At 55.3% G+C, this 12,416-nt stretch overlaps 1 protein-coding gene across 1 annotated transcript in view; it reads right to left on the bottom strand.

Annotated features, from left to right (window-relative positions):
* The window catches only part of LOC103668601, a 151,814-nt gene that overhangs the window by 96,881 nt on the left and 42,517 nt on the right, over nucleotides 1-12,416 (bottom strand). The window contains exons 20-27 of the mRNA XM_040635322.1: nucleotides 11,352-11,534; nucleotides 10,160-10,251; nucleotides 8,705-8,868; nucleotides 6,554-6,713; nucleotides 6,349-6,428; nucleotides 2,174-2,360; nucleotides 1,141-1,296; nucleotides 633-766 (exon numbers count right to left, since the gene is read on the bottom strand). Coding sequence (XP_040491256.1) covers nucleotides 633-766; nucleotides 1,141-1,296; nucleotides 2,174-2,360; nucleotides 6,349-6,428; nucleotides 6,554-6,713; nucleotides 8,705-8,868; nucleotides 10,160-10,251; nucleotides 11,352-11,534 — 1,156 coding nt within the window. The remainder of the gene's footprint in view (nucleotides 1-632; nucleotides 767-1,140; nucleotides 1,297-2,173; nucleotides 2,361-6,348; nucleotides 6,429-6,553; nucleotides 6,714-8,704; nucleotides 8,869-10,159; nucleotides 10,252-11,351; nucleotides 11,535-12,416) is intronic.

Below are 12,416 nucleotides of genomic sequence, written 5' to 3'. Positions count from 1 at the left end.
TACCCGAGAATAAAGAATCAAGAAGACCCCACACTCACAGGGGCAAGATTCCAGCAGGAGAGGCAAACATGAACTAAGTAAATTAACAAAGTCCCAGCAGCTTGCTTCTCCCTTTTGCTCACCCTGCCAGCCACCCTGGTCAACTGCTAGGTCCTATTGTTCCATTTCTCCCTCCTGCCCCAGGACCTTTGCACTTGCCATTCCCCCTGCCCGCAGCATGCTTCCATAGCAGCAGAACTGTTGCAGGCTTTCATTTTTAGCTTCAGATTTCTTTTTCACAAAGAAGCCTTCCCCATCGCCCCATCCAAACTAGACTGCCCACTGTCATGTTTGCTCAGCCTCTGCCCTGGCTACCACCCGTGTCACTTATGGGTCTCTTGGCTTGGTCTGTCTCTCTCTGCCCCCGCCCAGCAATGCGATGGCACAGACCAAGTGCTGCCACGCGCACAGCTCTCCCCCAGGTGCTAGACATACAGCAGGTGTCCAATAAAGACCAACGGAACCAATGCGCAGAAGCCTGAGACTGAAGCTCTGATTCTAGCTCCATTCCCATATGTGACCTTGAGCAAACCCCTCTCTGTGAGGATGAGCTCCGGGCTCTCTCCAGACTCCCGCCCAGCCAGGGCACCCACCTTGTGGCTGAGTGCGGGGATCTGAGTGCAGTGGAACTCGTGGCTCAGCTCCAGCTCGTAGGCCACCTCGGAGCCCCCACGCGCCTGCATTTTCTGGCTGGTGCTGCACTCCTGGGCCAGCTGCCTTGCCTGACCTGTGCGGGGCAACGCAGAGACCCCTGCCCGTCCTCCGCCAGCAGCCCTCCCTCCCCATTCCAGGGAGAGGAGCATCCAGCCGGTCTCGGCCACCCCCCGGGCCCCCAGGCCTGCTCCGATCTGCTCCGCTTAATGTCACTCATTGGAACCTATGGCTGGAGAGGTTTTAAAAGCCAGGCTTCTGTCCCCCAAACACACACGCAACTTTTTTTTTTTTTTTTAACTGGCAGGTGCTCAACGGCTAAGGAACAGTGTGGTGAGGGCAAAACAAGGTGACAAGGTGGCACTTCAGCCCTCAGAGCCAGAGCCCCAGGAGATGCTGCAGGTCCTGCCCCCTCCCACCTCGCCCCCAGCCCGGCATGTGGCACCGTACCCAGTAGGCCGTACTTGATCCTCAAGGAGCTGGTCCAGACGTGGCTGTGCCGCTGCAGCAGCCCCTGGAGGTGCAGTCCCACGACACCGGGCACGGAGAGCTCGCCGCCCAGGGCCACCCCCTGCAGCCCAGCCTCCGCCTTCTTCTCCAGCAGCGCTGTGCGGGGGCAGGGGTGAGAGCGGCCAGCGTGGTACGGCCGTGGCCCACACCCCGAGATGGACACCCCACCCCAGCACCAGGCAAGGCAAGGAAATGGGAACTGCCCAGGGAGCCCGGGGGTGGAGGGTTCCGGTCTCTTCCCGAGTCTCTGCTGAGGAACCCTGGGGTCCGAGCACTCACAGCATTAACCTGTTGGCAACTATCTGTGGCTCAATAGTCACTTTTGTGGATGCAGGCCAAAAGGTTTAGATAAAATAGAACAAAACAAGACAGTGCGGAAGGACAGAAGGACAGCGCCTTCTAGGCCACCGGGTAAATCTCACCTTCTGAAACTTGCTCCTGCTACACGGACCTTCAGCCACATCACGCACGTCGCTGGGCCAGTGACAATACCCAAAGCCCCCGTGCCGGGTGGCCAGCAGCCCTGGCCCCTGACATCGTTCCCTTGGAATCTCCCGGAACACCCCACGCAGATCATAGCTAGGGGGTCGCACCCCAGCTCTGGGGTCAGGGCGGGCATCTGTCAGACCGGCCGTGCCCAGGCCAGGCCATGTGTTCGAGGTTTAAACCATGCCCCATGCAACTTGGGTCATAATGCAAAATGTGTGTTTCATGCATTGTGTAATGCGGGCCAGAATCAAAATGGTCCAAAAGCTGCTGTTCCATGGCTCATAGAGGGGAGTCAACATTGGGAGCCTCTGGGGGCCTGAAGGGAAGCTGTGAGCAGATAGGGAGCCTGGATTTTCCCTTGGGTGGGGTGTTAATACTGGCAGGTGGAAGGCAAGGGGACTCCTCATGGGCTACTCAGCCCTCCCCCTCCTGTAGCCTGGCCCACCGAAGAGAGGGAGCGGCAGGAGGGGGTCCCTCTTCTTACCTGACAGGTGGGCCTGGTCGCTCAGCAGGTCGCTCAGTGACACGAAGAAGGCCAGCTTGCTGCCGGCCTGCCAGCTGAGGTTCCCCATGAGGACGACAGGGCTGCCTGCTGTCACCAGTTTCACCTCCAGCTGGGCCTCACACCGCGGGGCCTCACCGCCAGCTGCTGGCCACAGGTCGCTCCGGCCCTGAAAAGGCCTCAGCATCACCTAAGGGCAAGGGGGGCGGGGCTCGGCCAGCAGGCCTGGCTCTGCCCATAAGAACTGAGACCAGACAGAGGACAAACCTTAGCTAATGGTCTCCTTGGCTGGACCTCCTCCAATTTCTCCCACTTGCCCTTTTTCAAAGTAGGTAGTCCCTGTTATAAGTTCAGATGTAAACATGAAGGACTCCTCTCCTCTCCCCCGCTCGGCAGTCAGCTCTGGGCCAGCTTTCCCTGCAGAATATTCTGGGAACCGACCACATGGGCCACCTCCACCACTCCACAAGCTCAAGCCCCGGCCATCAGCACCCGTGTTATCGCAGCGTCCTCGTCCCGGCTGTCCTGGCTTCTGCCCTGGGCCCTGATATCTGTTCCCCCACCTCCGGCGACCACAGTGACCCCTTCGAGACACGTAGGATCATACGCGCCCGTCTACTTCAGGGTAAAAGTCAAAGTCTTTGCAAAGACCAACAAGGCTGACGCTTTCTCTGGACGTCAGCAGTGCAGACCTGGCCAATGGGACTGCCCGTGGGAGGACTCTGGCAGGCAGGACACACAAACAGCCCAAAACACATGCTCTGTCATGCTGCTCGAGATTTTTCTGGAGAACCCATAAGCAACTGCATGTCATCCCTGAGGGCCACTGCCAACTACAGACCAATCCCACAGACCTCGCTGCTGACTGCCAGCTGATCCGCTCACCCCAAAGATGTAAAACTGACCTCAGCGTTCCCAGACTGCCCACTATTTTAGGTGCTCTCAAAATCCGGTTTTTGCCTTTGTTTCTCGACAGTCACCATTTGCTCTCTTCTGATTCCTCTCAGACAAGGCCTTATGTGATCTGTCCCCCCACCTCTCTGTCCCCTCTCCTATTCTGCTCCAAACACATGAGCGTGTGTGCTGTGCTATTCACACTCCTGGCACATTCTCATCTCAGGACCTTTGCACATGCTGCACCCTTTACCTGGAATCCCTTCCCCCAGAGAACCCCATGACTCTCTTCTGCACAACCTTCATGTCTTTGCTAAGAGTCATTCTCTCCATCAGGCTTACTTTCTCATCCTATTTAAAACTGAAGCCAACCCTCAGACCCTTCTTTTCACATAACCTCAGACCCCTGTGCCCAGCTCAAAGATTCCTGTTTCTTACAGCACATATACCCAGCTATGACCAAACAATGTGCTTATTTAATTCATTTATTGTCTCTCCCATTACAATGTAAGCTCCAAGAGGAGAAAATTGTGTCTCTTTCACTGAGCTGTCTTCCCAGTGCCTGGCATGTTGCAGGTACTTGATAAATACTTGTTGATAAAAAAATGAAGACCCTGAAAAACACAGGTTTCAATCCCCTCCTTAATCTCCTATCTCGCTCAGTGGCAGCCACCATGCCCAGCTTCTCATGCATCCTCAAGAGAACCGGGGCTCCAGGAGGAAGGTGTCCTCCCCTGACGTTGGTCTTCTCCCCACCAGGGGAAGGAAGGACCTATACGACTCTGCACACACACACGTGTGTGTGTGTGTGTGTGCGTGTCTGTGTGTGTGCGTGTCTGTGTGTGTGCACACGCACGTAAGCATACACTTACGGGCTCCCTCTTGCTTTTCACAAAAACAGATGTAGGCTCTCCACTCTGCCCTGCCTCTCTCTCTTAAAGGGCTGTCTTGGTGATGGTTTTATGTCGCGAACAGCAGAGGCTGCCCGGCCTTAGCAAAGTGCAGCCCGTGAATAGGACGATCGTGGACTAGTTCACCCAAACCAGGACCCTGAGCAGGTGAAGAGCGCTAGTCACAGTGAGCCAGGTCGAAAGGAAACCGAGGCTCCCCGGGCAGCCTGGGACTTGGGGACCCCCTCTCCCTGCACACCGTGGGAGGAAGCACTGAGAGCCACACGCTCCCCCACGCCCTCCTGAAGCCCCACAGGCTCTGAGCCGGCTTGAACCCAGCTCTGCGGCTCTGTATGCCCGAGCTCCTCTGCCTGGGTTTCCTCGTCCCATATGGGCTCACTGAGAGCGCTGAAGGCGGGACTCTGAGCCCAAGGCTACCCATGGCCCCTGAGAACAGGCTTTGGAAAGTTCCAGAACCCTGCTGTTCCCATCGTTGTCATGCGTCTGAGGCAGCTGGAAGTGGAGGCTCTCTAAAAGCAGATGTTTGCAGGCTGCAGACAGCCCTGTGGAGAGCGGCAGGAAGGTGTGCAGGGATGGGGAGGCAATTAGCACTTGTGCATTTAGCAAACAACCAGAGGCGGCTGGCGGGCTCCTGGGAGGTCGGCAATGATCTGTAGCCTCAGGAGTCAGGCAGCTGGGCCTTTAGGAGGAAGGCGCTCTCCCCCGACACTTGGTGCTCTCCCCGCCCAGGGAAGGAAGCGGATCTGGGAGTGCAGAGTGTGCTTGTGCAGCGAAATCCCAGCCCCGGCGGCAGAGTCTCAACACCAGACCTGAGAAGCCCCCGGAGACCAAGGTGGAAAGGCCAGACCCATTGCCACGGGTGCCCAGATGTCCGGCTTGGCGGGAGCAAGGCTAAAACTGCCGCTTTTCCCAGACCAGGTTGAACACCAAACGGGAGGTCTCGAGCCTGTCTCCAGCACAGCAGACAAACAGACCCAAAACTTGCACACAACTTCAGGGACCTCAATGGCGCTGCTGAGTCCCATTCAGGGACCCCTGGTTAAGAACCTTCAAAAGTAGCTTCTAAGAGGAAAATGCATGCACCCTTTGCTCTGGGAATTCCACTCCTAAGACTGTCTCTCTGAGAAGACTCACACACAACAAACCTAACAGTGGTCGGCTCTGGGGAGGGCTAGCAGGGAGAGTTTTTAATTCTGGACCCGTGCTGACCAGCAGAACTTTCTGCAAGGATGGAAACGTTCTTGGGAGGTGTTCAGTGCCACTGGGGAACGGCATGTTTCTCTTTAATTCTAATTTATTTAACCAGCCACGTGCACTCCCATTCGGGTGGGACCTCAGTTCTACACCTTTCCCTATCTTTTGAACTTCGAATTATTTGAACGTATCACTTATTTTTTTTATAATGAAATAAAATTTAAATTGTCCTAGTATGCGCTGGCACAAAAAGTTTGCCAGGATAGATTTTCAAATAGAAAAAAACAAAAATGCCAACAAAGAATAGGGTGTGGTCTTTTCACGTAAAACACACACACACACACACACACACACACACACACACACACACGAAACTCAAAAGTAAAAGGTATGTCAAATCTATAGTATTATGGGTTGAATTATGTCCCCTCGAAAGATGTTGAAGGCCTAACCCCTAGTATCTCTGAATAGGACCTTATTTAGAAATAGAGTCTTTGCAAATGATCCAGTTAAGACAAGGTCGTGAGCGGGTCCTGGTCCAGGATGACTGGTGTCCTTAAAGAAGCATGCAATCTGGGCCCAGACAGAGGAAGACAACGTGACGACGACACAGGGAAAAGCTGCTAGAGGCCAAGGAACGCCTGAGGCCACCAGAAGAGGGGAGAGAAGCACGTAACAGTGCCTCCCTCCCCGCCTCCCTGGGAACCACCCCTGCCAACACCTCGATTTGGGACTTCTGGCCTCAAGGGCTGTGCGAGAGAAATTTCTGGTGTTTCGGCCACCCAATTTGGGGTACTCTGTTAGAGAAGCCCCGAGGCACTAACACAGATTGCCCGGGATATACACGACCATTTCTTCTGGAAATTCGGGGAGTACCATGCTTTAACGTGCCCCTTTCCACGGAGTTTCACGCATGCTCCTGTATGACTAATATTATCAATTTTTGACCTAAATGGTAGTGAGGTTCAAGCCCACTTTTTTCTTCTTTACACATTTCTGAGCACCAAGAGGTTACAAATGTTACGGTAAGAAGAAGGGGAAGAACCACTAATACACCGATGGTGATGCGACTATTAAGCAGGGACCGTGGGACTGAGGCCAGAAGAGCCTGGCAGGTGGCAGGTGCCAACACGGGAGGTCTGAGGATGTGGAACAAACCTTAATGTAGTAGACGTCCCTGTCATCCAATATCAGCTCCAGGTGACCTACACGGGTACTCTGGAGAGTCTCCATCTTTCCTGGGGAACAAAACAAGGGTTTAGCGACCAGGGTTTAACCTCCACCCCTGCCTTCCCCAAGGGACAACTTCCTGCCAGGTTTTTTATCTCTGAGCCCCAGGGACCGTGGAGGGGACACTCATTACCGTCCAGCTGCATTTTCTTCCTGGGATGCAGAAGCTTGAGCCGGAACTTCCCCTGGGGCAAGCTGTACCTGACATCCACCCCGACGTCCCTGGGCACCTCTGACTTGGGCGTGCCCATGAAGAGGTGAGCTGAAGCTTCCTGAGGGAGCCAGCTGTCCTTCTGAAAACACAGTGGACTTCTCAGTCTTGAGAACCCCATCCAGCTCCAAAGATTCTCCCCCTTCCCGGGGGGAAGACTCTCTGCCCCACCATTCTAAAACATGAGTTCTCAGGCTCCTCCTTGGCCTCGCAAGACAAAGACCAAATGGGAAGTGTGGAGAGCTGAGGCAGTGCCTGGAGAAGAGCAACGCCCTGCAGGACAACTCGGGACCATGTCTACAAGGTCTCATTTTGTCCGGCAAATAGCCTAGGGAGGCTATGGCATGGCACGTGTCACCGGCACCCCGCAGAGAGCCCCTCGGGTCCCTTATCCAGCTCTCTGTGCCTGTGCCCCAGCCTTTGCCCACTTTGCTGCTTACACCTGGCACCTGGACCTCCAGAACGCTGCCCTCCTCTGTGTTTTCACAGGAGTAAAAAATACCCCAGCTCCTCAGCCTCCAGGGGACCACACTCAGATGTAACCCATGCTCCAGGGCTCCCCTGGGAACAGGCGGAGGCTGCCACTTCCCCTGACCTCACCCCCCACTCAGTTCTTCCCCTTCCCTATCCTAACTTCTCCACCCTCCTATCCTGGGTCTTCCTGGAGCCAATCCCTTTTATCCAAATCCTTGGCTCAGGTCCACTTCAGGGAAAACACAGCCCAAGACACAAGCCCCCTTTAAGGCCCTGCACTGACGAACATTCTTACACCACCAGGAAAGGTTCACTGCTCTGTGTGAGGCTAGCTGTCGGCACAAGGAGTGCGACTGAGTGTTAGACGCACAAAGACGTGCAACCTACCTTCTAGAGGGGGAGCACAGGACCGGCAGACACAAATGTAGACAGCACGCCAGCTGAGGATGGGTACTCCACTAACACACTCAGTGGGAGGAAGGGGTCAGACAGGGTGGTCAGGGAAGGCTGCCTCTGAGGCATTGGAATTTTGGGAAGTGAAGGAAGTGAGAGAGAGCCAAGTGGGTGTTGGAGAAAGTGTTCCAGGCAGAGGAAACAGCCAGTGCAAAGGTCCTGGGGCAGCAATGTGCTTGGCATTTAAAAAAAAAAAAAAAAGGACACCAGTGTGCGGAGAGTGGTAAGGCCTAGAAAAGAGTAAGGGAGACAGGGAGGGCAGCCCAGCAGGTCAGGGTGTCCAGCTCCTACTCAGAGTGACAGGAGCCACTGGAGAGCTCTGAGCAGAGGAGGGACGAGATCCTTTTGGGATTTTGGAAGACCTGTCTGGCCACTGGGGGACAAGAGATGGCAGGAGATGAGCAGAAAGTGGGAGACCAGATAGGAGGGTATCAAATGCCCATTCTATGCCAGATGCTGAGGACACGAAAGTGAGAAACACAGGCGCTGAAGCCCTTCCTGGGAACTGAGTGACCAGTGGGGAAGACTGATAGTAGTCAAGCAGCTTTAAGTAACAAACATAAAAGTGATTGGGGCACCTGGGTGGCTCAGTTGGTTAAGTGTCTCTTAATTTCAGCTCAGGTCATGATCTCAGGGTTGTGAGACTGAGCCCTGCATCAGGCTCCATGCGGGACGTGAAGCCTGGTTAAGATTCTCTCTCTCCCTCTGCCCCCACCTCTTCTCTCTCTCCCTCTCTAAAAAAACAAAACAAAAACAAAATAAACAAAAACACCCCAAATTTAAAAAAACAAAAAAACACAAAAAACAAAAAACATAAAAGTGATGTAAAGGGAAAAAACATGGTGCTATTAGAGCAAGTAATGAAAGAACGTGACCACTTTTGGGGAATCAAGGCAGGCTTCCCTGAGCAGCTGACCCCTGAACTGAGATCTGAAGACTGATTCAGAGTTAACAAGTCACAGAGCCAGAGCCAGAGCAGCAGCATGTGCAAGGGTCCTGAGGCAGGAGGGAGACCACAGCTGGACCAACCCAGCCCAAAAGCTCCAGAGAAGAGCCCCATGTCCTTATGAGGCTGATCCCAGAGGAGAAGACCTAGGGAGACCCACAGCTCAGCTGGGAAAGAAGGGGCCGTTCCTCACGGCCTACCTGGGGGTGGAAGGTATAGGCAGCTTCCAGCACATACTGTTGGAGGCCCCGGTCCTGCTTCGTCAGTGTCACAGCCGCGAACACAGGTACTGAGAGCAGGTAGGGCTGACCAGCTGCCGGCCAGGTGAGCTCTGTGCACAGCTGCCAGCCCCAGGTGCGGGACACTGTGGAGAGAGCGGGGCGGGCAGCTCTGGTCAGCAGAGAGCCAGAGAATTCCAGGTGGAGCCCACAGCGCTCATCCAGCAAAGAAAAGGCTTCTGTGTGTCCTTTTGGGAACCAGCACCGTGCAGACCAGCATCCCTCAACCCTCGGCACCACTGACACCCTGGGCTGGATAAGGCTTTGTGCTGGGAGCCGACCCGTAGGATGGTGGGCAGCTGCTCTGGGCTCCGCTCACTGCAGGTCAGCAGCCACCCCAGCAACAGTCAGGATAACCCCAATATCTCTAGACATTGCCTGGGGCGCAAACCCCCCCCCCCCGCTTGTGGACCCCTGGTGTAGGCTTTAAGAGCCTGAGTGCGTGGAAAGCAGGCTCCACAGTAAGACCGCCTGGGTCCAAATTCCAGCTCTGCCACTGCCCAGCTGTGTGACCTTGGGCAGATTACTTAACATCTCTGTGCCCCAGTGCAGCTCATCTGTAAACTGGGACCGGTAACAGTTCCTGCCTCATGGTGTAGATGTGAGCGCTTAGGACGGCGCCCCGCCTAAAGGAGTCCATTCATTTAGAGCGGCCTCTCCCCCACCTTACTCAAAAAAATGTCCTGCAAAATCCACTACTGTTTGGTGTATTTCCTTCCCAATCTCTTGTCAATTTTGTGGTCTTTCGCCCGATGTTATTATCAAAGAATTTTCTAGTGTTATTAAAATATCTCCTTCTTTTTTATGGGGTCCTAAAGTTACAGGATATCTCAGGTGGTTCACTGAATTAGAAGGTGGAGGATTGTTTTCTATCCATGGCCAGACGGTAAACCCCTGAGGCTTTGCTGATCACAGGGTCCGTAAGGACTCAGCTCTGCAGTCACTGACAACAGCGGACAAAGAGGATAGGTAAACAAATGGGCGTGGCCATGTGCCAATGAAACTATTTCTGGCCAGTGTAACATCAATTTCACAAGTTTTTCACATATGAAATATTCTTTGATGACTTCGCAACAATTTGAAAATGTAACAACCTGCTGGCAGCTTGCAAGCTTGTAATGAGCCGTTCACCTACGCCTGTGCCCTTGTAAATAACGATGCCGTGAACATCCTTGTGCACAGCGCACGTTAAAATGATTTTGGTTTATTTTCATAGGGTAGAGTTCTAGAAGCAGAATCTAATTCTAGAAGCAGAATTAAGGGATAGAAATACTTTTTAGGGCAGAAGAGCAACTCTAGCATTTGGAGCTGGCACTGCTCCCCTCGGCTCCCAGACGCCCAGCTTGGGACAATAATGGCAAAGACCCCGCTGCCTACCTTTCTCGTCAGTACAGGATTGGGCCTCGGAAGGGCTGTGGACGTTACTGAGGCTTCTCACGCCATCCCCAGTGACGAGGTACAGCTTAGAGCTGGGTGAGGAAAGAAGAAAATCCCAGACAAGGCATTTTCATTCATTCACTGGACAAATATGCCTTAAGCTGCCCCAGGTTGGCACTGGGGTGAATTCCACCACGAACAGGATGGGCCTTTGGGGAACTCACCTACAGCACTCAGTGATAAGTGCCACCACAGACCTGAATGCGGGTGGCATAGGGTCTGTCTTGGGGATGGAGCAAGGCCTCCTTTAGCTGGGGGGTAGGGGTCTCTGCAGAGATTAACATGTGAGCAGAGACTCTAAGGATGAGAAGGAGCCAGGATTCTAGACAGAGGGAATAGCAGGTGCAAAGGTCCTGCGGCGGGAAAAAAAGTAGCCTCTTTAGGAGAACAAAAAGGTGGTTTAAGGGGGTCAGGGTGGAGGAAGAGGGCGTGAGTGAAGGGCAGGAGGTAATGGAAGGAAACAGGTGAGAGGGAGGCAGAAGCCCCATGAGGGAGGGCAATCATGAAGACCTGGGCCATCCTAGAAGCAAGTAGAGAGTTTTAAACAGGCGAGGGATGGGGAGTGACATGACTTGACATTTTAAAGGACCCCCCTGGCTGCTTCTGGAAGAAGGGCCTAGAGGACAGCAAGAGGACAGTGTCCCTGGCTAGGGTGGGACAACAGAGACAAAGCAGGTGTGACTGGGGGCAGCCTGGCTTCACTCTTATTTCATCTGAAGTAACTCATTTTCCATCTATCACCTCTCTGGGAGGCTGGGAACCAGCTGGTCCCAGGAGGGACCCCGTAAAGAGCTGAGGAGTATGGGAGCTCCCCCCTCCACCTCCCAGCCACCCCACAGTCCCTGTCACAGACACCCCTCCATATTGACACACACACACTCACTCCCACACACTTACATACACAGACACACGGCACACTCACAGATGCCCCTTACTGACATGTGCACACTTACACACACACGATCGGACAGGCACACCCCGCTCTCACGAACAGACCCACAGACAGATGTATTCATATACAGACTCCCAAATACACCCTCACACGCACACACAGGCTCACACCCACGCCTGCCCCACCCTCGCTTGCACACACGCACGCACAGGCTCCCTCTCACCGGTGTGGGACGCCCACCTGAAGCTGACCAGCTCCACGGCCTCCTCGGGAGTGTTCAGATGCACCTTGAGGTCCCGGCCCTTCCTCGCGTGGATCCCGCCGTCCAGGCTGGTGGTGCCACGGACGCCAGTCACCCACCTCAGCCCGGCCTGCCCCAGGGCGCCCACTGCGCCCATCTGCGCCGAGATCTGGAGCAGGGCACTGAGGGGAGAGCCACGTGCTGGCTGCAGCCTGCAGGCCGGGGGCCGCACACGGCGCCCCCTTGCTCACCGCCCCGGCCGCTCTCCGCTGTTCCTGGCAGTCTGAGCCACAGCGGCCGCCCGCACTGTGCCCACAGCTGACCACGCCCTCCACGTGCACCCGGCACTTCACACGTGGTCCATCCGGGGCCTTGCCATCATCGGCCTCAACTTACAGATGCAGACACGGGCTGGGAGCCGCAGAACCACCTACTCGGGTCCCACAGCCCGGACACGGGGCAGCAGGACTGGGAGCAGGGGCAGTCTGAGCCCCAGCCGGGGTCTTCGTGCCAAAGGGCCCCACATCAGAGCCAGAAACCACAGACTGGCCAGCTGAGGGGGCGACAGTCGCCCAGCAGGTCCCGGACCCGCGCTAGAGTAAGACCGAGCCCCGAACCAACTCTGCCCACACGGTGCGGCCTGGACCCGCAGCGCACCCGCCTGGAGCCTATTTCCTCAACCGTTAGTGGGAAGACAAACGGCGCCCATCTCACGGGTGATGGTGCGGGTTCCCTGGACTCAGAGCCCATTCACCTTAAGCAGTCCTGCCTCTCGCCCTCCTCCCCGCCCCTCGGAGGCAGAGTGGAGCAGAGGGAAGCGTGGCTCGTGGCAGGACACCAGAATCCCAGCTGCCTGGCATAGCCATGCATCCTTGGGCACATGATGTCACCTCACTGAGCCTCAGTCTTCTCACCTGTCAAGTGGGCATAGCCGCCCAGCATCTCCTCACAGTCTCTCAGCACAAAAAACACTCATGGGAGCTGGTGCTACGGATGGTCTACAGAGCAGGGCCCCCTCCAGCCCAGCCATGCCGATGGCCCAGCTCTCTGCAGCCCCCGCCCAC

This window comes from Ursus maritimus, unplaced genomic scaffold (genome assembly GCF_017311325.1).
Source record: "Ursus maritimus isolate PB19 unplaced genomic scaffold, ASM1731132v1 scaffold_2, whole genome shotgun sequence".
In the NCBI taxonomy this organism is placed as follows: domain Eukaryota; kingdom Metazoa; phylum Chordata; class Mammalia; order Carnivora; family Ursidae; genus Ursus; species Ursus maritimus.
This window is presented reverse-complemented; position numbering and strand designations above follow the sequence as displayed.